Consider the following 24,556-nt stretch of genomic DNA (forward strand, 5'->3'; position numbering starts at 1 on the left):
CTAGGCTTGTGTAAATGGGTTTTTATATGCATTTAGTTACTTTAAGTGTGGAATTTGCATCAATATTCAGTGTGTGAGGTACCCAGGTGTTCTGGGGGGCTGTGCTGTTTCTCTGCTGCTGCTCTCTTCTGCCCAGAACTGCATTTTTCAATGTTTTAGTGGCTTGCATGACACTAAAGGAGGACATCAGCTGGCTTCTTGTAGTTTGGGAACAAGAAATAGATGGTCAAGAGACCCCAGGCAGGGCTAAGGAGCACATTCCTAATGGATCCTGGTGTGTTGTACCATAACCACTGAAAACAAGCAGAAGTTCTCTTCATATCTCTCCACCTTCACCTCTGTCTCTCCATTCCTGATTTTGTAGAGCAGGCAAAGATAAAGTCTGGCTTCCAGACATGGGGCTGGGTGTGTTCTGCTCTGCTGGGTCTCCCAGGACATGCAGAAACCTCTCCCTGGTTCTCCTCCATCCCTCTGTCCCGATCCGGAGTGTTACAAAGCACAGGATGAGGAAATCTCCTATTTTTATCAGCTGCTCTAGCAAGCATCTAAATTGCTTCCTCAGGAGCTCCCAGAGCCTGAGATTTACCTTGGGACTTGTGTTGGAGGCTGGAATCCTCCAGATCCTCCAGATGGAGACCTGGGAGCAGCTGCAGCACAGACAAGCAGCAAATGCTCAGGGATTTGGATTGCCACGGAGGCTTGGGAAGCATCACCAAACATCATCGCCCTTGAGGTCCCCTTCCAACCTGGGAGCCCGTGGTTCTGTGATTTAGCTTCAGTTTTAAAAAGTGAGGCATGCATTGAGGGGCTTAATTTAGTTCACATTAATTTTCTTTTTAACTCAATATCCTTTCAAGGCCACAAACCATATCCTGGGGATCAGAAGTGCTCCCTGGCTAGCTGGAATGATAGAGCAGGCGGCGTTGCTGAGGTAATAAATTGGAAATAAGTAATAATAAAAAACATGAGAACATCACGGTGCTTTTGAAAACAAGCAATATTTCATCTTTATTACATATAAAACCATCCCTCGCACTTGATGTCATAGCTTAAATATTTCTTAATCAATTGGACAGGTGATCTTTATCTAGGTTACCTGGAGAACCCACGGAATGATTTTGGAATGGTTGGCAGTTATCCTGGGGAATGAATGCAGGATGTGAGCTTGGGGTGCAAAACACCAAGAAATGTCATGCCTGTTTTTAGGAAGGGGAAAAAAGAAATACGGAAATTAAATGTCAGTCAGCTCACCTCTCATTCCTGGAAAAATACTGTAACGAGTAACCAAAAGAACTAATTGGAATCTCCTAAACAGAACAAAAAAAATAAATAAATAAAAAGAAGGTCATTTAACAAAAAATATATATTTTTGTGTGTCAGAAATGGGTTGTGCTGGACCTCCCTTGTTGGTAGGTATGAGTGGAGCAGCAGATATCACACATCTCAATTTCAGCAGGGCTTTCAATGCTGCATTGTGAGTTGTAAGAAGGTCTGGTCTGCCAGAATTTACCAGCAAAGGGATGGAAAACAGAGAACTTGTACTTTGAGAGGAGTTAGCAGCAGAGTTCAATGCTGAGTGATCTGCAAGATTCCCATCCTGCTAGGATGAGCCTGTTTCTTCTGCTTTCATCTGCAGCGATTAAAAGGCGGCTGTTTGGAAAAAGTCAAATTCTGAGCAAAGCCATTGGCAATCTTATAACAGCCCAGAATGCTGACAGCCCCAAAAATCAATAAGCTGTTTTAAAAGTCAGCCTTTTCCAGTATAAAAACCCAGACACATCGAGTTGTGCTCTCCATTCAGGTAAGGGTGGAATGTGCAAAACGCCATAAATCCAGTGCCAATATTTATTGTAATAAAGCCTCAATGCATGCCAGAAAAATCTGGTAATTTTTCACTCATAAAATACTGAAAACTCTATGTCTGGCCCTGCTACACTGCATTACAGATTAAAACCTGACTTCTTTTCCTCATTCCTCTTTATAAACCTCATGGTTTATAAAGAGGCAGTTTGGTAGAAACTCTTGTGCTTTCTGCTCTGCTGGCACTTGGTGAATCTTCCTCCCTGCTGCTCCCGAGTGCAGAAATACATCTCTGGCTCGTTACCATCAGCAATGCTTGCATGTATCCAAAGCTTTTCAGACTCCTCAGAGACCTGCTGCTACTTTTGATGGCAACTTCTTACAGATGACAAGACAGAGCAGCTGCAGCTGACCACTCACAGGTTACATTTTGTTTTCTTGAGGTCAAGCCAGTGGAGTATTGTTCCAAAAACTACCGAAAATTGGCGTGCAGTGGCTGTAAACACACAGGTTCCAAAGCTTTGAGATTTAAATTTGCAGAAGACTCACAGAATGTTGTCCGTCTCTTTCAACAGCAGACCCTTAGGAAAAAAATTATGTGTAATTTTTTCTTAATACATGAAAAATACCTGTATTTTAAGGACATGAAAGGGCTCTGAGTAAGCATATAATCATTAAATATTCACAATGTACAAGGTTTAATGTGCACAACATTGAATACACCAAAGAATAATGCCATAATTATAGCTCCTGTAATAATTATGTTTTATTGTGGCTTCCTTACTTTTTATCCCACAGTTGGCATAAGCTTTTAAGCAGATGCCTTGGGTTTGCCCTTTGCAGCTTATAGGCAGATCACTGCTGTGTTGCTTCTGCAGTCAGTCAGCTATTCAGCAATCTCATTTTTCTTTTACTGTTTTGGCAGAGATGAAAAGCAAAGTTTTTAACCTTCCACTTTCCTGCTATTTATTTGACTGTTGGAAGCCAACTTTAAAGCTTAAATAGGAGCACAGGCGTATCCTCACAGCAACACATTACTTTTTCTCCCTGGAGTTCTTGAAGCAACTGGCTGGAGAATGAAATGCAGGCAGTGTGAAGACACAAATGAAGGACTAGAGTAAAATGTAATTTGAGTGGTGTCTTTTTAAATTAACAATGGCTTGGACTCTGCAACACAGGCCTTCCCACAGAAACTTGCCTGTGAATAGAGAATATGTTCCAGATTTCCTATTATAGATAGAATATCTATAGATGTATCCTGGAGAATATAGAGTATCTGTAGATATTTTCAGTAAATATAATCTGTAGCATGTTACAGTCTCTCTTCATACTTCTGTATATCACTTCTATAGATGGGGAATATATAGAGGTATATTCAATATATATATAAACAGAATTTATACCCTGGAAAAAGAAGTTTGAACCTGTAGCCAGGCACAAAAAAAGTCATGTAAATGTGGATTTTGGTTCTGGATCTTTCTGCTCTGAGGTGCTGGGAGCACTGGAATTTGTGATGAAAATATAATTATCTGCTGGACTCATTACAGAAATGGAGAAATGATTGGGGTCTTTACCAAGGTTCCTCCTAAAACACCTGAAAGTTTTGTGGTATTGATTGTTCTGTTTGCCCACATCTGCTTCTGATTCCTTCCTGCAAAACCTTTCAGAGTCTATGGGAGAAAATTAACCCCCCTGAGCAGGGGGCACCTGTGGAAGTTCCCAAAATCTTTATGGGAATCAGCTGCTGGGTTAGAGGAAACCCCAGAGACTCCCTCCCTGCAGGACGGGGCTGAGCTGAGCTGAGCTGAGCTGAGCTGAGCTGAGCTGAGCTGAGCTGAGTCCATCAGGTGCTGTTACCTCCAGACGAGCTTTAGGTGCTGCCACCTGCTCAGCCAGGGGAGGTCAGGAGCCCTGGGCTCAAAAGGTTTGGGGTGGCTGCTGGAAATGGGATGGAAGCCGGAGTTTCTGCATTTTTAGGATGTTTTGTGGCCGAAGGCAGCAAAGGAGAGAAGTGTGGCTGTCTTAAAGGTAAAGGTCCTGTTTGATTTTATTTTATTTTGGTGATGGGTGAAGATTTCAGGGTGTAAGATGCAACTTGTGAGAGTAAAGGCATAAATTCTGCAGCTCGGGGTTTGTCTCCTGAAGGTGCTGCCTGGCTGTGCAGGCTGTGGTTGTGTGGCTGCAGCCTAGGGCAGTGGAGCAGCTGCTGGTTTTTAAACTGCACCATTTTCCCCTCTCAGATAGTTGCAGCTGAACAAGAAACAAGCCCAGTTTTGTATTTGCTGATACTAAGTTGGATGGCTGCAGAAAATAACGAGACTGTGGAATTATGTGGCGAATGTGTAGTGTTTCAGCCAATTTTTATTGACCTTCCTTTTTTTAAAATAAGCTCCTGCTTGAAAGAAGTCCCAAGGACCCATTTTAAATCTACATGAAGTGGATGAAATATGGTTTAAAGCAATACAGCATGGAAATGCAGAGTTTTGGGGTTCCTCATCCATCTTCACAGGTCATTTTAACATCATCCTTTACATTTTGCTGTTGGCTCCCAGCAGTGAGTGCCCTGCAGTCTGTCCCAGGGCTGGGGTGTGGAACAGCCCGAGCTGTGCATGCCCAGGGTCCTGTTGTGTCCCAGGCTGGAAGTGTGTGCAGCAGGAAGGGGTGATGGGTGGAAGAACAGCATTTCAGGGGGCTCAGTAACTTCAATAAACCTCCAGCTGCTTTTTGTGGGAAGAGGAAAATTGTGTTATCCAGGAAAATGCTTTATATTAATGTTGCTCTTGCTATAGAGATTACCAACAAATAGTACTTTGATAAATCCTTGAGGCATCAGAGATGCAGCTTCTGAGTGACAATAGAAACGCAGGAAAAAGATTTCCTTACAAAAGTGTTGGGTTTTGGTGTTTTCCCCTCTCTGTCTCCAGTGCTGTTGGAGTGAGGAGATGCTTTAAAGTGAGACAGTCCCTCTGCTGCCTCAGGAGGGAAAATGGTGCAGTGGTGTGGGTGCTACCTCTGCTCTTGAGAGCTGCCTCGTGTTCTCTTCTCAAGTATTCCTATTCAGCTGCCACTCTGCATTGAAGTGTAAAGAAAGAGGGAGGAGAAGGAACACGTTCCATTCGTGACCTTGTGGGTGAAGTCATCTAAACTGAGCAGGCTGGAATTATCTGTAGAGCAATATTGTTAGGTCTTAAAGCTCCATTCTGGCATGATAACAAACCCTACCCTGGTGTAGACACTACTGGCTCATTTGTGGTCCCGGGGAGCAGAATTTAAAGTATCCACATCAAAAACCTGGGCTGCTGAATGAGCAGAAGGAGGAACTTCAGTGCTTGAGTTGACAGGGGGATCAATCAAGAGGCAGCTCTGCCGCCTCTCCCAGAGGTGTCTGTGTGTTTTTGTGGGATGTGTGCCCTCTCTCCTGCCCGTTCTCATACACAAGCACTCCATTAGACACGAGCTGTGCCGTGGCTCCTTTTCCCTGCAGCCTCTCTGACTCTGCAGAGCGTGTGCAGCTGAGGTGTGGGCTCGGATGGACTGAGGAACTGTGAGAATTCTAGCTTGAAGTTACAGTCCTTGGGTACCTGTTTGACTTCTTTTCTGGGTTGAATATTAACCACTCGAACAATGTGCTTTTACTACCTGCAAAGAAGGAAACTCTGTGAATTTATTTGTGCTCTTTGCATGAAGATCCTTATCAAGAAATGAGACTTGAGTACTTCCAACCTGCAAGAGGCTGTCTTTCTGTTTCTTTATTATTATTAATTTAGCAGGACTTGTTGCATATGGTCATTTTTTTCTCATTGTTTTGCGTGATTGAGTAAGGGCTGCAGTATAATTAAATATATATTTTATCTCTTAATTATTGGGTGAAGAATATATGGGAGAAAACAGGACATTTATAGCCCTGTCCTGCATGACTTGTTCCTTATCTCCTGTTTGTTACCTCTGCTTTCAAGACTTCATTCTGAGGCTTGTGTATTGTTATTATTGGCCTTGTGGATCTGGCTCTCATAAAACACTAATTTTTCTCTGTTTTGTACCATATTTTCATCTTAGGAGATAAGAGGTTAATTTCCCCATTTCCTTTAGCAAGGTAGCCTGCAGGGTTTATTTGAGCATTGCTTCTGTTTTCCATCTTTCAAGTTCAGTAACAACAGGATTAAAAACTTGGAAGTTAAAAATGTAGACGTCTGTCTAATTAAAGGAATTGGCTGTTGGGGCTGTATTTTTCTTTCTCATTAGCATTCTGTTCATTCTATTTTCTTTCCCTATCTCCCTGTTCCCTACACACTCAGCTTGTAATAAAAGTTGGTTCTTGAATGTAAAGAGCGTGTTAATGCACCTGGGAAAAACATGTACAGGAAGGAATTGGATTTGTTTCTATCTAACCTGGGTAAGATAGAATGGAATGTTCCAGTGTTTATCTTTACAGTAATAATCAAAGGCTCCTTTCAATGCTCATAAGGATTATTTAAGAAGAAAATTAAGTAAATGTATTTATTTGTTTGTTTCCAACAGAAAAACAATCTCCTATTTTAAGTTTATACCCCTGCAGCCAAGTGATAAGGGCATTTTAATGTTTTCCTGCATCTATCTTTCCATTTTTATGTGTGGCAGGATTAGGGGAGAGCCGGTGCTGCCGCTGCATAAATGTGAGCAAGCAGAGATCCTCATTACAGGGCAAAGTGGATAAAAAGAGTCAGTAACTGAAGGTGATGGAGCTGTTGTGTCTACTGGCCTTTAACTGGGTAATAGAAGCTCCCCTCTAGATGAGGGGAATCGCAGGGAGCAGCATTTTGCTGCGTTGCAGGAGCAAATCCCCAAAACCTCTGCAGCAGGAATGTCTGCAAGTACAGAGATAAATACACGGAGACAGATTGCAGCAGAGACTTCGGGGGCATCAGAGGTTTTCTGTTCTGGCCTGACTCTTTTTGGGAATTACTTGCAGCATCAGGGTGTGGAGCACTCTGTTCCCAGCCCTGAACGAGCTGGGCTGGCGTCACGCTAGCCTCTTCCCAGGATTTGGGAGTTGCTCTGCCACGGAACTCAGCCGAGTGTCTCTTCAGCAATGACAATAAAAATGCTCTGCAAAGTCTCTCATAGCCATAAAATCAAAGAAACCACGCTGTGTTCCTGACACTGAGGGTTTCCTTGGCCTCCTCCATGGGCACAGTGTTTATGGATCATGCAGCAGATGCAGACAAGGCGAGGCTGCCCTTCATTAGAGGCAAAGGGTGGTGCTTAAAGCTTCAGTATTGGGAGGGAGTGGAAGTTCTTCACTTTTTATTTTACCTCTGGGACTATTTCTAAAGCAGAAGTTGCTGTCATTCCAGCAGAGGACTGGCCAGATTTACTGCAGGAGCTTTGGCCTTCTGACTTCCTTAAGCTTTACAGCCAGAAACCCTGAATGTATTTCATTGCTCTAGGGCAAGGAAATTTGTGTCATTAGGCTCAGAAGTCAAATATGCAGTAAGTCATAAAAAACCACCTGTGTCTTGATTTCAAATAATTTAAAAATCAGTGGAGTTGTGAGTTGAGAGAGTGTGCCCAGATCTGACAACACAACCCATGTTGAAAGCACAAAAATCTATATGGTCCTTTAATTGTGTGTCATTCACACTTGAGTTGGCCACTGAAGTGTTCTTGATGAGTTGGAGACAAGGGCTGCAGCAGGGTTTCAAGCAGGACACACAAATGGATCCCATAAAAGAGCTTTACTTCAGAATGTCTAAAGCCTCTATTCTGGGACACTTTATTTTGAAAGATTCTGGTGTTTACACTGAGGTTTCACAGATCTTACTGCAGGTACTGCTACTTTGCCTGGGACTGGGATCATCAAATACTTAGGTCAAGTATAGTTCTTTTTAGCTTCTCCGTTTCTTACTTAAAGCTTCTCATAACTTTGCTTTCCACCTTTTAGAATTCCGTGGCTTTGCTACACAACAGCTTTGTGTATGTTTGGCTCATTAATTGGAAAGAAGTATTCCTCCTTTTATTTCTGAAAAGTTACCCATTTGTATTTTTAGACTAGTAATGTACTCCTAACTTAAAAAATAAAGTGCTATTGATAGAACAATATTTTCCAGTAGTTTACTGTGCTGTTTCACACACTATTGACAGGAAATTATGTTTGGGCAGAAACCACAACAGAAAATGCTGCTCTGATGTTAACACAGTTTTCTTTTCATTCCACAGTTTCCAGTGTTTGGCCTCATCTGTTTGTTCAACTTTTGGTTGAATGAATCCAGCCTGGCTTTGACTTTGTGTCACTGCATGGCCTATTTGTGATAGAAATAAGGAGCTGCTTCTTCCTTTTAGATTTCTGCTTATTTCTTCTCTTTAACCAGTGTTTTTTTATGTTTTATTGTTGCTAACTTGAAGTGCTTGGAAATGTTTGCAAGTATGGACATTAAAAAAGGTAAATCTGTGTGTGAGTGACTGGCTTGCAGTTTCTACTGCTGAATCACTGTCAGTGATAACCAGGATTTTGTGCAGTCTGTGTGTTTGTAACTGGGTGAATCTGTACCCAGGATGAGGGGATTCTGCTGAAGGAAGTTGTGCAATTCCATGGAATTCTGGTGTTTGGAAAGCAGTGCTCACCTGCCTGGTGTGTCGAGCTCAGGAGATGTTAAAGGAGTTGAACATCAGTGCTTTGCCTGAAGTTGTGCTCAAATACTTGATAGTCAAACTGAAATGCTTGGGGAAGTAAAGAGTATCAAGATTTAGCACTTGCATAATCTTCTACATCTTTAAGTGCTACAGGTATTAACTATTTCAGCCTCTAAATAAATTTTATTCTGCCTAAAAAGAAAAATATTCATGTGCTATCCTTTTTCTCTCTTGGCAAAACATAGAGACTGAAAGGCTGAATAACTCACCCAAGGCTTCATAACCCAGCCTGGATTTACCTGGCTCCAGGGCCCGCTCTCCATTTCTGCTGCACAGCAGGAGCGTGTGTCCTGATGGTGTGTGAGTGGAAATGACCCCACAAAATCCCTATTTTGATGTAGACAGCAAACCTGAGACACTGTAATAGCCCTGTATGATGGATCTGCAGCAGTAACACAAATGCTGGTCTTGGCAAACTGCAGTGCTGTACATAGATACTGTTTGCTGCTGTATCGATCCCAGCCTCTAAATCTTTAATTATCTTTCATAGTAAAACTTGTCTAAATAAATTGCTGTGGTGCTGCTGCTCTCTGGCAGCAGCAGAGGTTGATGCTTGGGTCAGTGGCCACTTTCTACCACATATTTCTCTTTGTTTAAAGATTTGGTGCCATTAAAAGGAACAGTAATAGATCTAAAAGCTAAGGGGGTACCAGACTGTTAGTCCTGAGGTAGAAGATGCCCTCCTAAGTTATGTCTTGTACAGTTTTTCCTATCCCTTGGAGTGTTCATTATCACCTGAAGGAGCTGAGTGGACAGGTTGGTGCTGTTCCTCTTGCTTGCACAGCAAGTGTGGTGCACCTGGATATTTATCTTGCTGGTTTTAAGCAGGAGATGCATTTTTGTGGCACTAAAAGCAAACCAAAGCCTTTGGTTCGCACAGTAAGAAGGACCCACTGCAGGTGCTGGTCTCCTGAGGTCTTTCACCTGTGGATTTCATCTTCAGGGATGAAAATCAGCTGCCATGAGGTTTGCTGCTTCCAGACAGAGCATTCCTGTCCCTGCTCTCTGGAAATCAGTTTTAAATATTCTCACAGGCATGTATTTTGCTGCTAAAGGAGTTTTTCATCTGAGAAAACTGAGCAGATCCAGCTACCAGCCCAAGATTTGATATTTTGTTTCCAAATGGAGTGGCTATTTCAGTTGCTGTGATACAGATTTGTGAGTCTCCGGGACCAGGTGTTCTCAAACCTAGCTGTGCCAAATCTTATTCTCAGCTACACCTGTGTGAAAATGGAGACGGTTCTGAGTAAGACGTGTGAAATCAGGAATTAAAAAGGCAGAGGTGACGCCGGGGCAGATTCAGGAGCATTAATAAAGGAAAGTTGGGAGCATTTAAGTAGGCACAGTTGTGGCACATCTAAATATATGTGTTAAATATGCTGTTAAGAGGTTGAAGTTTCCTTTGTCATTGTTGCATGATCAATTATCCCTTCAGGGCATTGCCCTGTGACAGGGCCACGCTGCTGCTAATTTGTTTTATAGTTAGTGCAGTTCACAGCCGTGGCTTATGTACTCAGAATAAAAACAAATGTGTCTCAGTGAAGTAATGGTATGAATATACAATATTCAACAGGAAACCCTTCCGCTCTTCACCACAAAGCACATACCATTATGCTGACATGTTTTATCAGAAATGAAGATATAATTTAATAACACAAGTTTTCCTTCCACAGTGAAGGAAAGGGGAACAAATCAGTGTTTAAAAAAACACCCACAACACCTTAAATAATCAATTCAGGAGAACTATCATAAAGCGAAGCAATATTCATGTCTGTCTCTGAAAATTGAACTATAAAATCCCAAATGATTACAAATAGTCTTTGTGCTTGCTGTCAGCGAAGTCAGCCAGCTGTGTAAATCAACAACCTATGGTACTTTTTAACTGCAATGTTTTGTTTAAATAACCCATTTGTATTAAAACAAAAAAAAAAATCCACTGTTCTTCCTGCCTGTGGTTGCCAGCAATGTCCATGGCAACAGCTGGTGATGGCACAAGTGGAGTTCAAAGTGTTGATTATACCATAAACTGGAGAGGGAAGAAAAATAGACACCCTGCTTACAAATATCTTGAATGCTGTAAGAGTTTTATAAGAAGAGAAGGCTGGAGAAAATTGACTTATTTTATTCTGAGTCTTTGCTTTCTGTTATTGACTGAGAGGTGTATTTTGTCTTTGAAAGTCTGGGGTTTTTTTTTCTATTAGCCTGAGAAGTGCTGTTGCTGGCATAGCACATCCAGCCACACCTCGGTGTGGTTCAGCAAGATAACACCCAGGAGCTGGGATTTAAGCACATTCAAGTTCTTATGTCAGCTGCACCAAATCTTGCTGCTTAAAATGTAATAATAATTAAAAAAAAAAAAAAAAAAAAAAAAAAAAAAAAAAAGGAGGGAAAAAACCAAACAAAAAACAAACAAACAAAAAAAACCCAAAGGAGGAAAGTTGTGTGATAATAATTAAGCTGTATTAAGTAAGAATTGAAGCTGCTGAAAACCTGGGGAGGAAAAAAACCTGTTTTAACATAAATAGTGCACTTAGTTTGTTGCTATAATTCCTTGCCTCTGGATTGGCAGCATTGTCTCTTCCTGTAAGCATCTCATGATCAATTATATAGTGATTATCTTGGGTTTTGTTTTGTGGGGTTTTAAATCTCTAGACAAATAGTTGCCTGATGTGGGCATGATTTAAAAATATACATTTGGGATAATTCATCAGAGCATCTTTTCTGGGAGCTTCTATCTCCAAAGACCAAAAATAAGCTTTCTGAGGGCGAGCTGCTAAGATTTTTATAGCAAAACTCAAAATTTGGTGATTCTGCTTAAATCTGAGAAGCATTTTTGTTAACAGTCCTGTACATATCTGAAGATGCTTGTGATGAGTCAAGAAGGTATTTTTGTTTGGTTTGAGTGTTCTCTTGCCCGCCACATTCTCTGGATGATTCTTTGCATCAGATGGGTGGGAGAGGAGGAGAGTGGATGGTTGTGATAGTGTTTTGATGCCATTTGAATTCTTTTTGACTTACCCACACATTTAAATCTAATAGCCAGGGCTGAGTGGAGGCCGTGCTGGGTGAGAAACAGGGTTATTTCTTGGCTTTCCCAGTGATACAGGGTTATTTCTTGGTTTTCCCAGTGATACAGGGTTATTTCTTGGCTTTCCCAGTGGTACAGGGTTATTTCTTGGCTTTCCCAGTGATACTGCTGTTTGCACACCCCCTTGTGAGGTTTGCCTCTTGCTCAGTCACTTATTCTCTCTCAGATACAAGGGTTTGAGCTTGTTCACTGAACTGCAAACCTCAGTCAGGAGAGGCGTGAGCAGATCTCCTGCATTTGTAATTCTGATTCCGTCTTCCAGAGTCTTTGGGACTTTCTCAGCAGATTTAGTGAGTGAAATCTATATTCAGTCAACAAACACCAATAAAAATATTAAGCCAGGGCACAGCAGGCCCTGTGGGTTTGTACCTGCTCTCACTTCCCAGTCAGGTCGTGGATCACTGATGATTTGTCAAGCGCAGTTTTCCGTCCGCTCCCTCTCCAGCCTCACGCTTGCTTTACACACTGCAGATTTAGTGATGTGTTCATGAAGAGGCACAGGGAGTGGTGTCTTGTTAAACCAGGAGCCTGCAAGCCCCAAAACCAGAGAATAGTGAAGCCAATTATAAAATGTGGAAATTCTGCTGTTCATCTCGATTCCTTGTGGAAATACCTCTGCTAAACCCATCAAGAGCTGGTTGTCCTTCATTTCATGGTGGTGTTTGCCCTTTGCCTGGCCATTAGGATTGTGTTGGTTGTTCTTGTATAACCTTGGGATGTTTCCATGGCTAGAAATCCCAATCACTTCCCAGAAACACATGTTGTGCCCTGGCATAGCTAGAGAAGCAATGTATGAACTGCCCTGATTCCAAATTCAGTGCAGTTTTACTTATTATTCAGTGTAAGTATAAAATTTTTATTAATAGATGGTTGATTTGCAGTAACAATGTACCTGGAACCTGAATAACATCCCACGAAACTGCCATGCAGTCACAGCTCTTGGAGCTCTGTCCCTGTGGAGATGCTGCTCTGTAGCACAAACACAAACATTTTTCCCTGTGATGGAGTCCTGAGAAACACGGGCTGGTTGTGAGAGAGATGTATTTAAATAATTTTGATTAATAATTCCCCCTCAGCACGGGGAGCCATGAGGGTGCTGAGATGCTGGCTGGGTTAAGCTGTGAATGCACAGGGATCCCCTGGAGCAGCTGTGTGTGCAACTGCAGCACATCCCTGCTTTGCCAGGAGGGGAAACTCACGGGGGGAAGCCTTGCAGTAATTATTTTGTTATTACTCCATAATCTCTCCCTTTTCTGTCAGCATCACTGGTGCTCCGTGGTGTCTGGGGCGTGGGGAGATTGGACCTTGCTGTGCAGTGTGGACAAAAGTTTTTGACAGGGGAACAGAGGCCCTCCAGTAAAAAATATCTGGTATGGAGGGATTGATAATCGTGTTAGCTGGAGGTAATATTGGAAAAGAGGCTTTATGAAGGCCTTTGTGCTAAAATATTGCGTGCTGGCTCAGGAGCAGATGGTGCCTTCTGAGAGAGCCTAATCAGGTTACTCTGATTTTCATTTTATGTTTTTATAACCCAGTATTATCTACTTTTTGTGTAATCTGGTAGACTAATAACATAACAAATATCTAACTTTGGGGAATTATCCACTTGTAGAGTAGATTTTGGTATTTCCACATAAAAACATTATTAATCTAAATCCACCTGTTTGAGATACTGAAGGGTTCATTCGCAGCATTAACTCCAAAACCTTTCTCTCAAAGGCCATAAGAATGGCATCCCCTTTGAAAAATTACCTTTACTTGTAAAAGTCTGATTCATGTCCCATTGATTTTAACAAAAGTATTCCCATAAGCTTTAGATCAAGCTTAGAGATTATTTGCAGCAGAGTTTATAGTATTTGGACAAGCTGAAAAGGTGCAATTAAAAATTCCAGAGTGCACAGAGCTGTGGAATGGTTTGGGTTGGAAGGGCCCATAAAGATGATGTATTTCCTGTGCCAGGGGCAGGGATGCTTCACTTTAGCCCAGGTATCCAAGTGCTCAGCTCTGACTGCACTGAGAGGAGCGAGGAAACCTCAGAAGGTGCAGTTCTGTGTCCTGGTGTTCAGAATAATGGGCTGTGTAATGATTTGTGTCCATCACTGCTGATTTTCCCATCCCCTCAGTCCATCACTTTTGATTAAACAGCATCCCCCAAACACAATTTGTCATCTCAAAGGCCCCCCCCTTGCCTCTGCTTTGAGCTCAGTCTGGTTCAGCCTCCAGCTCCTTTTGTGGTGAAGGTGCCTCTGAGGTGTTTTTGGGGATGATCACCTCAGTTCTGCTCTTACAGCCACTCCCGCTGCCAGCCCTGTCCTCTGTGTGCTGCAGGGCTCCAGAGAAACCTTAAAAATCCCTCTTTAAAAAGTGTGCTTTAAAACGCTCCTCTCCTACGCTTAAGAAATCCCAGAGGATCAGTCTGCTTAGTCTGCTCCTGTCTTGAAAATGTTAGATTGAGTTAAGTTCGATACAGCTTTAAAAAAGCAATATTTATATTTTTCATGAATTCTGCGCTGGGTATGAATTACTGACAGGTCCACTCCATCTGCTGCAGTCATCTTCATCAAACGTGCTGCTAAACTGAGCACACAGGAATCAGATTTTCCTTGGAACATCACAGTGGTGCTGTCAGAATGTAGAAGTTATCTCAGACAATGAAAACAAACAATAAGCCCAAGAAAACACTTTAAGCCAATTTTCGTGTGCTCTCTGCAGCTGTTGTGTAGGAGGTGGCTGCAGCCGTGGTAAGGGCTGGGGTCTGGAGCTTCAGAGGGTTTGGAAACATTGGAATTAATGAGTCCTTAGGATGTGACTAATTGATTTTCCTGCTGCACGGGGCTCATGTGTGATCTAAATAAAAGTCCCAGCCTGGGCAGGCTGGGAGGCTCCTGGCTGGCTCCGTACCTGCCTTCACTTAATGAACTCAGCACGTTCCATTTTTCACAGAACTATTAAGATATCAATAAGTCATTTGGGGAGTTTTAATTTAACTTTGACCATGTAATTGATGACCCCTAAGAGCTGCCTTCAAGAGCTGCATTATCTTCTAACTCTTTTTTAAAATATGAATTAATATCAAACTTCCATGCTTATGTAGATTATTTTCTAAAATTTCCTTACTTCTCACTCACAAATGTTACATTTTGCTCACACTCCAGTAAAAATTTGTATTTCAAAATAAAAATGCCCCACTTCATTTTCAACTATTTCCCTCATAAATGCATTTTCATTTCCTTTGCTCTTGATTATTATATAATGAGCTTAATGGTTTAAGTGTGAAAATTTTCAGCCAATTTAATGCAGATAGTAACTGTGTCCATCTCAGCAGTGTTCAAGGATCACCCTAAAAACTCTGGGTGCAATTTTACCTGGAATCAAAGCAACCTGAAGTAAATTTCAGTGTTTTCAAAGAATCTTTCTAATGCCACTTTCTTTAGAATTGAAGTAGAAATGAGTGTGAATGTAATTGTCTTGTAATATTCAATTATTAGCACTGCACTGGAATTTTATCTTTATTTGCTCTATCAAATGTCTTATTAATTGTATTTTATATCCCCACTCTGTAAATCTATCACAGTTTCTTTGATTAATTTTCTAAATCAATTAAACTAGTACAGTCTCATTGAATTAAAAGAATACTGTGATTTTTATTTTTTTTTTTTAGTAGGAGTTTTTCCAATAAAAATTGCCAAGGAAGATGTTGTAAACAAGATCTTTAGGTGATGTGTGATGACTGATTCCAGAGTTGGACATTTAGCTTCATTTTTCAGGAGGTTTTTTTAATTATTGTCTGGAGCAGAAGTCTCAGCAGTGGCTGAGGGAGCTGGGGAGGATCAGCCTGGAGGAAAGGAGGCTCAGAAACTCCCTGACACAAGAAAAAATGGCCTAAATTGCACTAAAGGGAAGATTTAGATTGGAAATAAGGGAAAATTGCTTTACCAAAAGGGTTCTAAGCACTGGCACAGCTGTCCAGGGCTGTGGTGGAGTCTCCATCCCTGGAGGGATTTAAAGCCATGAGGATGTGGCACCTGGGGACATGGTTCAGTGTGGCCTTGGCAGGGCTGGACTCTGTGATCTTAAAGATCTTTTCCATCCTAAATGGTTCTCTGCTCCCATGAAAGCTTTACAGAAGTTCAGGTTTTGTTGCATCCCCATCAGGAATTTGGAGAGTTATGAATGAAATGCCTGGCTTTGAACACTGCCATGTTCTCACTGTAATTTCTTATGCCCTCCCTATGTATAAAAAACAGTCTGCTGCACAAGGAACGTGTGATTTCCACTGTTCCTTTAAATGTTTTTTCAGAGCAAAATAGCTGTTTATTACTAAGGGTAACCACCCCATGGCAGAACAGTAGAATGGAATGCAGGGGTGTTTATTATTGACTGATTAGTGCACAAATGCTTTGACTCAGTGCTGATTCTTTTTGAGCCTACTGATGTGTGAACTCGTTTCTTCCAGTATAATAATTTTATAAGTTGTTTCACCCTCATGATATTTCTAATGGCACAGCTGAACTCGGCGTGGCTTCTCATCAAGTATTAGGAGAGAAGGGAGTTTCTTCCTCCCAGCCTTGCACTTTGATTTCCAAGTCTGTGCCTGTCCCAGGCTGCAGCAGATGAGCTCTTTGCTCCACAGGCTTTGCCTGGAATTTTACATTTTCTTTTATCTTTCTGGTGTTTGAGCTTCCTGTGTCATCTTCCTCAAGCCCTTGAATATTTGCATGTTTTCTCTAGGTTAATCCTGTGTCTTTTATAGTTAAGAAAAGGGCATCTAATCCATGTGAAAAGTAAAGTAGCCAAGTGTGTAATGCTGCCTGTGAGGGACTTCACAGAAACCTTTGTTATGCAGCAGCTCTAAGAACAAACTTGTGTTAGACAATGACATTTATTGACTCCTTCAGGCCACACCAGGTACCTGGGGGGTCGTGCTGTCCTGTCTGCTTTGGGTGAAAGGAAACCCCTCCCTGTCCACACCCAGATCCTCTGTCACAGCCCATGGTCTCGGCTGTGATGAGGTGACAGCCTGTAATGCCAGAAATGCAGAAAGTTTACCTTTAGAGTTCTGCTGTCTTTGATTTTTACTTTCTTATTTCAGTGAACTGTGTGTTATTGCTTGAGTGTCACTCTTTAATAGGCTGCCTTTCACTGGTTGAGAAGGTTTTCAATAAACCTTTGCAGCATCCTGATGATTGCCAGGATTGCTGTCACCCCACCAGTTTGCAGCCTGGCGGTCACTGGTGTCGTTTGCTGTTTCTTGCATAACTTATTTCATTTAAACTGCCCCTGTCTCACATGTTGGAAGTTTTTATGTGTGCCACCATAAGCATCTTACATGATCTCAGCAGAGAAAAGGCCTAGAGGCAGCTGAGATCTTTATTTCCTGTGAGTGTATTTGAAATGGGGCTGGTTTTATTCCGTAACATCTTCATTGATATGAGCAGTGAATATCGTCTCAGGCTGTCAGGTCTGAGGGGTGGTGTGGATAACATTCCTCTGGTTTCAGTGTGATTTTTCTTTTCCTGAACAGAGCCATCACTCTGGAGAACCAGCTGGTGATCCTGGGGGTGTCAGTGGCCGATGCAGGAGGTTACTACGCCCAGGCAGTCAACGAAAAGAACGGGGAGAACAAGACCAGTCCCTTCATCCACCTCAGCGTCGCACGTGAGTTTCCAAATTGTGGGGAGTGTGCTGGCACTCTGAGGCTGCAGGCAGCACTCACAAGGGCTGCCCAAAGAAAAAGAGCTTTGCTGACAAAGGGTTGGACCTTCCAGGGAGGGCAGTTTGGAGCACACTGAACTCCCTGTGCAAAAGAGGGACCTGAGAGAGGAGATGCCCTCCACAAATCACCCTCAAAGCCCTTTGTCTGTGGTTTGCTTTGTGCAGGGCAGGTACATGGTGATATCCCTCGCTGTTTATTGTGAAGTTGTGGTTATAATTTCTTTTTAATGCGGGTGTTTATAATGTGTTGTTTTCCATTGTGCCTAAGTAAACAAGCCATCCTTCTGAGTGCAAATTTATTTATGAATCTATTCCCAGTTTATGGCATTCTTTTTACCTGGAGTTATCAGAGTCCTGGGGAACATGCATTTCATTGTTATTACTTATTATTTTACATTACACAGGTTGTATTAACACCACCACTGCAGAGATATTCCAGGAGTGAGTTTTGCAGCAGAGCACTGGGGTCAGGGAGATGGCTGCACACTGAGTCTGCCAAGGTGCACGTTCAGCAGAAATGTGCACGTGCAGACTCTTGTAAAACATCCAGTAAACCTGTTTGCATGAAAAATTAATATTATAAACATGTGAAATGGCTTGAATCCTTGTATGAGGCACTTGATGAAGGCATTATTTATGTAGCAGTGGGAAGAGGGAGCGTGTTAGTGCTGTGGGAATGGCAAGGTCCTCGTTTTGCTTGTGGAGACAGGGAAGAGGTGATGGAGTAAATCACTGATGACAGTGGCAGCCCTTATAATTTGGGCTTCTAGAAGATGCAGGGCTCAGCTCTAGATCAGTGGCCTGATGAGATGGCCCAGATCTCCTGATCCTGGGTACCATTAGGTTTTGGACAAATCCTGTTGGCTCATTTCCTTACAATGCCAAACCTTGTGAGTCTGGGCAGGATATCTGGGAAATTGCTTTTGGAACAATGCTTGTGATTGTCATAAGTTCATCTGAAAGACTATGATCCTGTGAAACATCCAATTTCTAAGAAAATGTCATTTTTCTGCTAACATTCCTGATTGGATTTCAAGGAAAGCTGTTCTTAACAAACCCAGGGAGCCCTGGTGGTGGGCTGGGTTCACTGGGGGCAGCAGCTGTTTTGACGTCCAGGAAACACAAACCTCTGTTTTCTTCCAGACAAGTATCTAAACTAAATTAACTGCTCAGGGGTTTCATGTGTATCTTTCTGAAGTGGAAATAATATTCCAAACCCACTTGTGAATTCTGGCCGTTCTGTGGCATGTAGATTGTAAACATTATTATTTCTGACAGTATGAAGAGGTTTGCTAACACTTTAGTAATTTCATTTTTAAAGCAAATTTGTGTTGTTTGTATTATGTGACCAATAGCATACTTCCCACTTTAATTTCATGTCTTAATTAATGCTGGAAATAGTCTGTGATCATGCATGCATAACAAGTGCTATGCAAAGCAGAAGGTAATATGGGCATATGGAAAAGAAAACACTCCAAAATGCTCACAGAGTTGATACCATGAATGCAAAGTCTGCCTGGAATGTGGCAAATAGGAAAGATAAAATGGATAAAAGAAAATGAAGGATGAGACAAGATGGAAAGCCAGAAATGAATTTGCTTTTAGAATTAATGTCAGCCAATGAGGTTTTCAAATTGACACCTTGATACCCAGGGTTATTAAGGCTGTGTGTGCGTGTGGAAGGAAGGCACTGGCTGTAAGGCATTGGAGTCTGTAAAGAAAATTGGATTAATGTGCTTGTTCTGAACTTTGATCTGGGGAGGAAACTTATGTGATGCATTAGGTAGAAATGAATAAACATTTTTGGTCTGGTAACAGAAAATAAGCAGGCAAAAATACAGTCCTGTAGCAATACGCAGAAAATGGTTGCAGAAAAATGACATATTTTGGAAGAGTAATAAAGAATTCAGGCAAAAGGCTCAAAACAGTTTGTTAGAGGTAACACAGATGAGGAAGATACGGCATTGACTTGTCACAGTCTGAATCTTATGGGATGTTAGGAGTGATGACACTTGTAACTTTCCATTAGGACATGTATAAAATTTAAAAACAGTTTAATCAAAATCCAATAAAGCCCAAGTAAAGCGGAATAGCCAATCTCTGTGCAAGTAGATTATATATTAATTATTGAGTACAACCTTGCTGCGTGACTCAGCGTGCACATTGCCACTGTTACTGAGGGCAGGAGGAAAAAAAGCCCCACAGATAATTCCCAGGGCAGTCATTCTGTGAGAGCAGTGTTAGATATGCACAGCTCATTATTCCTTGAAGGAGACCGGTGTCAGATTTGCTTCAGCCTGTAAGAAAAGCATATTTGCAGAATCATTCTAACAGCTGAGAAAGCTGTAATCTCTCCTGTTCTGCTCCAAAGTGCAAGAGTGACAGCAGGAGAAAGGTCTGGCTCTGAGCTGAGCAGAGGATGAGTTACAGGGCCTTACACTGCAGATTAAAGTCTCTGTTGAATTGTGGCTGAAGGTAAATGGAGCTTGAGCATCGCCTGGACTGTCCTTCAATTAATAACTGTATTTGATACGTGTGGTATAAAAAGATTAGAGGATGTTGAGCAGGTTTCAAAAGCAGTCTAAAAGCCCCAGTCACATTGAATTCTCCAGTGGGGCTCTGAGTATTAATAGTAAAGACATTTTGTTTCTTGTCAGTCGAAACTGCAGCTTGCTGAGTCCAACGCTGTGAAGTCTCACACCCACCCATCGCCCCTGACTGCAAACATGCGGGGAAGCTGGGAAACAGCTCCCAGGGAAAGCCTGCAGCCTTCCCAGGGTTGCTTTACTGTGCTTGGGTTTGCTTTTCTCCCCGTTCTGAGGGTGGCCACACGTGGGAAATGAAGGCTCAGCTTTTTGGGATGTTTGGGTGTTTCAGGTGCACGCCCCATCCCCGTCGCTCACACCCCTGGTGCAAAGGCACTACAGATTTATTTCCCAGTGGATCTGGCTGCTCTGTGAGAAGATCCAAATATTGAGCAGTGTTTTTCCTTCACAGCTGAGTCCCCAGCTTGGCTGAACACCCAAGTTCCACATGCCTGCCCCAAACCCGTGTGTCTGAATGTGACACAGGGTGAGATCCGCCCAGCTCTGCTGGAAAACCGTGGATATTTCTTTCAAGTGGACTCATTTCCACTGATTTCAGGGGGATTAGATCATCTCTGAGGTGACAGGCTCTGGGGAAATAGAAATTATGTCCAACAGGCAGCATATTGGGAATAACGTCACATCTGAAATTAGTGTGAGGTGTCATAAATTAGTCCTAAATTTAAAATGTCTTAAAATGAGTTGAACTGTGTACTACACTAATGAAAATCTTGCCACTTTTTTTTTTTACTCTTTTTAACCATATGTCAAAGCTTTCATGTAAATAACACAACATTTTGCCTTAGCAAATTGGAAAGTCTGAAAGTCAAGAGTTTGGCAGTGGAAATAGTAACAAACACTCGCTTTGGGTTTTAACTCAAATTACTCACTTACTCCTTGCTGAGAATTCACTATTGCTGCTTGGGAGGGTTTCAGTATTGACTCCATTGCTGGAACTTCCTAACGTGATTGGAGTGGTGAGAATTAATCCATCTCTGGGCTGGTAAAAGCTTTTGGGATGTAAATACTGCTCCTCAATAACAACACTTGGAAAATCCAGAATGTTTTATCCCTGTTTCCATCTATTGAGTAACAGGGTTTGATGATGGTATCGTAAATGGATCTTTAATTCTTTAGGCTTTTGCTTTCATATGCCCATTCTCCCACAGCCAGACATGCCCTGCAGCACTGATGGTCAGGTCTGTGTCCTAAGGATTGTGACTTGTCAGGGAATGAAGTGACATTCTTTGATCTTATGAGTGTTGGCAGGGCACCTAAAGATTGAAGTGTTTATTCAAGCCAGGCCATCGTAAAACCCTCACTTCCTTGAAGGCCATTCTCAGTGTAACAGCAAAATATCTCTGAATCTGCATCACAACTCTTCTGGCTGTAGTATGGAACTTAAACAAAATCCAAGCAAACAAAAAAAACCCCTCAAAACCCCAAATCTCCAAAAGTAATGATAAAATCCCCCCACAAACCAAAAACCCCCAGAAACACCCAAACAAACAAACAAAGATATTACATTTGCTGTTGGCTGTGCCACTTTTGCACGAAGGTTTTTTGAGGGTAAAGGCAGAGCAGGGGCGTTTAGAGCTTCTTAATGAAACCATGAGGGATTTTAGTAAGTCAAGAGCTTAAGTGGGTTTATTAGAAGGGGCGGGGGGGGGAAAGAAAGATTCCTAGGGAGCTGTGAGGAGCTGGCTGAGCTATTCCCTGCAGGGCACTCAGTCCGTGTCCTTCCACTTTATGATGTGACACCATGGCCAGGCTCTGGAGCCACTTGGGAAGAAGTTGGCAAAGCCCTGGTGAGATATTTCCAATACTGACTTCAGCACAAGGCTTCATGTGAGCACCACCAGTCCTGGAAACTTTTAACAGCGTGCTTGGCTTTTTCTGAGTCCAGCTGAAGCATTTGATGAAAAATGTGGGCCTCAGTAAATGATTTCAGTGGCTGGTTTGCAGGAGGAGGGTGTGTGTAAGCTGTTGTGACAGTTTAGATGGTCCTGCTTCAATTGGTTTTGTGCCGCTAATCGTCCGGAACTGCAATTCGGGGCCTTGCTCCTGCACCTCCTTGTTAGGCTGTGAAATATTGAGATGCATGTCACTCCAACAGATTTATTAGTAAATTAGATAGTCCCCAGACCTATTGGTGACACCAGGAGATACAGAGCGTTCTGCAGCCTGATGTCATTTTCTGATGCAGACTTGGTGAAAACAGAAAAACAAGATTGATGAAAATTTTAAAAGCCTTGCCAGACAGCATTTCTGAGGAGTCAAAGATAATAAAGCCAATTATCATTTAACGAAGATAAATTTTTCCCTATGGCACTGGCAACGCTTAAAAAAAAAATAAAGTAGTAGGGAAAGAAAAAAGTTGGGGACTGGAAATTAAACTCCTGGCTTGGTGGCATTGCAATTAATTTAAAGTATGAAGGTGTCGTGTTGTTCTGTCCAGCTTCCACTTGCGACCAGAAGAATTTTATTCTGTTATGGCAGACAACGACATGAGGCCAAATAGGCCCTGTTTGTCTCTGCTTGGTGCCTATTTTGTTCTTCAACTTAATGTATCAAGACATAAAGACAGAAGGCAAAACTCCCATTTCAGGCTCACAGGGACTGAATTTACCTCAAAGTTGTTGTTTGGTTGGTTTTCTCCGGTAAAGGAAGGCTCTGGTGATTGCACAGGACATTCAGGTCACTTTTAGTGTCTGTAAGAATGAAATATTCTTTATGTTGTCAGGCAAGAAAAAGGGGTGGGGGGGAAGTGGCCCTTTACCTGTCGGTGTGTTTGAGAGGATGCTCCTCTTGACATCCTCCTGTCAGCTGTGGTAAGAAGTTCTCAGAAGATTCTGAGCAGACATTTTGCTCTCTGGAAGGGAGCATTTCCCTAACACGATTTTCCATATTAACCATCAGGGTTCGTTCGAGTCAGCAGATGCTGAGGATCCTTCATGGATGTGTTTGAAGCACAAAAGGCATGAATTTTTCATAGCCAGCCCCAGCTTTCAGGTGTAGGCAGGAAACAGGAAAAAACGAATGGGCTGGCACCCCCAGGGAACAGATATTTCCATTCTGACGTCAAATTCACACAAGCTCTATAGACTTGTCAGACTGGCTTTAGTTCATGCCAAGAGAATTGATTTCTTTTAGCCTCTCTGGGTCAGTGCTGCGGAGGTGAATTTAGTGTTTCTGTGATGCTTTTTTTATGTTTTTGGTGTTATTTTGGTGAGGGGAAAAAGAAGGAATATGGGATGAGATGAAATTCCATTTCTGTGCCATAACTGTGTCTGATTTCCAAGGCTGCTACCAAATACGGGGAAGTCCAACAGAGCAGAGCTCAGCCCTCTGTGAACTGGTTTTGTGTTCCTTCTTTGAAAGGATTGCATTTCTTCCCCATTTCCTCAAAGGTTTTGCTCTCTCCTTGTCCAGCAGGATTTCCAGGAAGGATATTGTGGTGGGATTTCATGAGTAAATCTGAGCCATGGGCTTTGAGTGACACTGAACATTTGATTGACACTCCACAAGCCTCAGTTATCTGAAATGTTAATTTGAAGGAGCCTGTGGAAGTGTTTGGGGTCTAATACTCAACCCTAAGGACACATTCTGTGTAAAAGCCATTTTTAATACCCTGGTCAAATACTGTCAAAGTGCTTTTTCTTCTGATGTTGCTCCATATTCAAGGACATAGCTTTTAAATGAGGATCTTTTTCTTACTTTGAGAATAGAGTGCAACTTACACACATCTCAAATGCATGGTTATGTATTTAAGTCAAACGCATTTTAATAACAATAATAGCTGTAAGAAAAAGGGCTAAATTGAGTTAGTGTTAAAGATTTGGGTTTGATATATTGGAACAAATGTTAGTTTAAGCTTTATCCAGAGCTGGGAATTTCAGTGGAGGCTGATAATTCTCAGTGCTTTACCCTATTATCTACAGCAAAAATGACAGTGTAGACTGATTTTATATGCATTACAAAGAAGTAACAGAGGATGTTCAGGATTTATCAGCCTTCTTGGAGTCCAGATTTCATTGTTAGGTTTTTCTAAAGCAGCAGCCAGATCTCTTCCATAATTCTCTTTCTTCTCCTTAAAGGAAAACTTTGCTCACTTTTAACTGCAGAGATAGAGAAGGAAACCTGTGGTTAATATGATAGATTGCTAAACTGCAGGAATAATAAGGGTAAGCCAAGAAACCTTTGTGGCAGCTCAAGGTTTTTTCTTTGGTTTTTCCAAATATGCTATGAGTGCTCTTCCTGATAAATAGCAGGATATTGGTTGGTCTCCAGTTCCATCTTCCTCTGGACTATTTTTGAGACCATTTGTGCCACACGTGGTGCATGTGCTGCAGCCTCTGCTCCAGGCAAGCAGGGCCTCCTCTGCTGGTAGCTTTTGTCATGGAAAGAGGATAAAATGAACTTTCTGTGAGATTATTTCAGTCTTCCTGGTAAAGAGAACTTGAACAGCCTAAATCAGCATAAAACCCATTCAAATATCTGGCACTTAATTTTCATCATATCGCATCAACAAATGTAATGAAGCTTTAAATGTGTGGTTTATGGGAAGAATAGTTATTTCCTTTTCTCCCAAGTGCAACAGAACAACCCTGTTGTTATGGGGACTCCTCCCAGGCTGGTGAAACTACAGAACTGCACCCGAACCGAGTGTCTGTTCCCTCAGCAGATGCACATACATTAT

The 24,556-nt window shown here is 42.0% G+C and overlaps 1 protein-coding gene across 6 annotated transcripts in view; it reads left to right on the forward strand.

Annotated features, from left to right (window-relative positions):
- SDK1 (sidekick cell adhesion molecule 1) overlaps positions 1–24,556 on the forward strand; it is a 385,946-nt gene that overhangs the window by 162,278 nt on the left and 199,112 nt on the right. For all 6 annotated transcript variants that reach the window (XM_063414764.1, XM_063414763.1, XM_063414762.1 and 3 more), the window contains one exon: positions 17,082–17,215. In XM_063414764.1, the coding sequence (XP_063270834.1) occupies positions 17,082–17,215 (134 nt within the window). The remainder of the gene's footprint in view (positions 1–17,081; positions 17,216–24,556) is intronic.

The sequence above is a fragment of the Prinia subflava genome, chromosome 17, assembly GCF_021018805.1.
Source record: "Prinia subflava isolate CZ2003 ecotype Zambia chromosome 17, Cam_Psub_1.2, whole genome shotgun sequence".
NCBI lineage: Eukaryota > Metazoa > Chordata > Aves > Passeriformes > Cisticolidae > Prinia > Prinia subflava.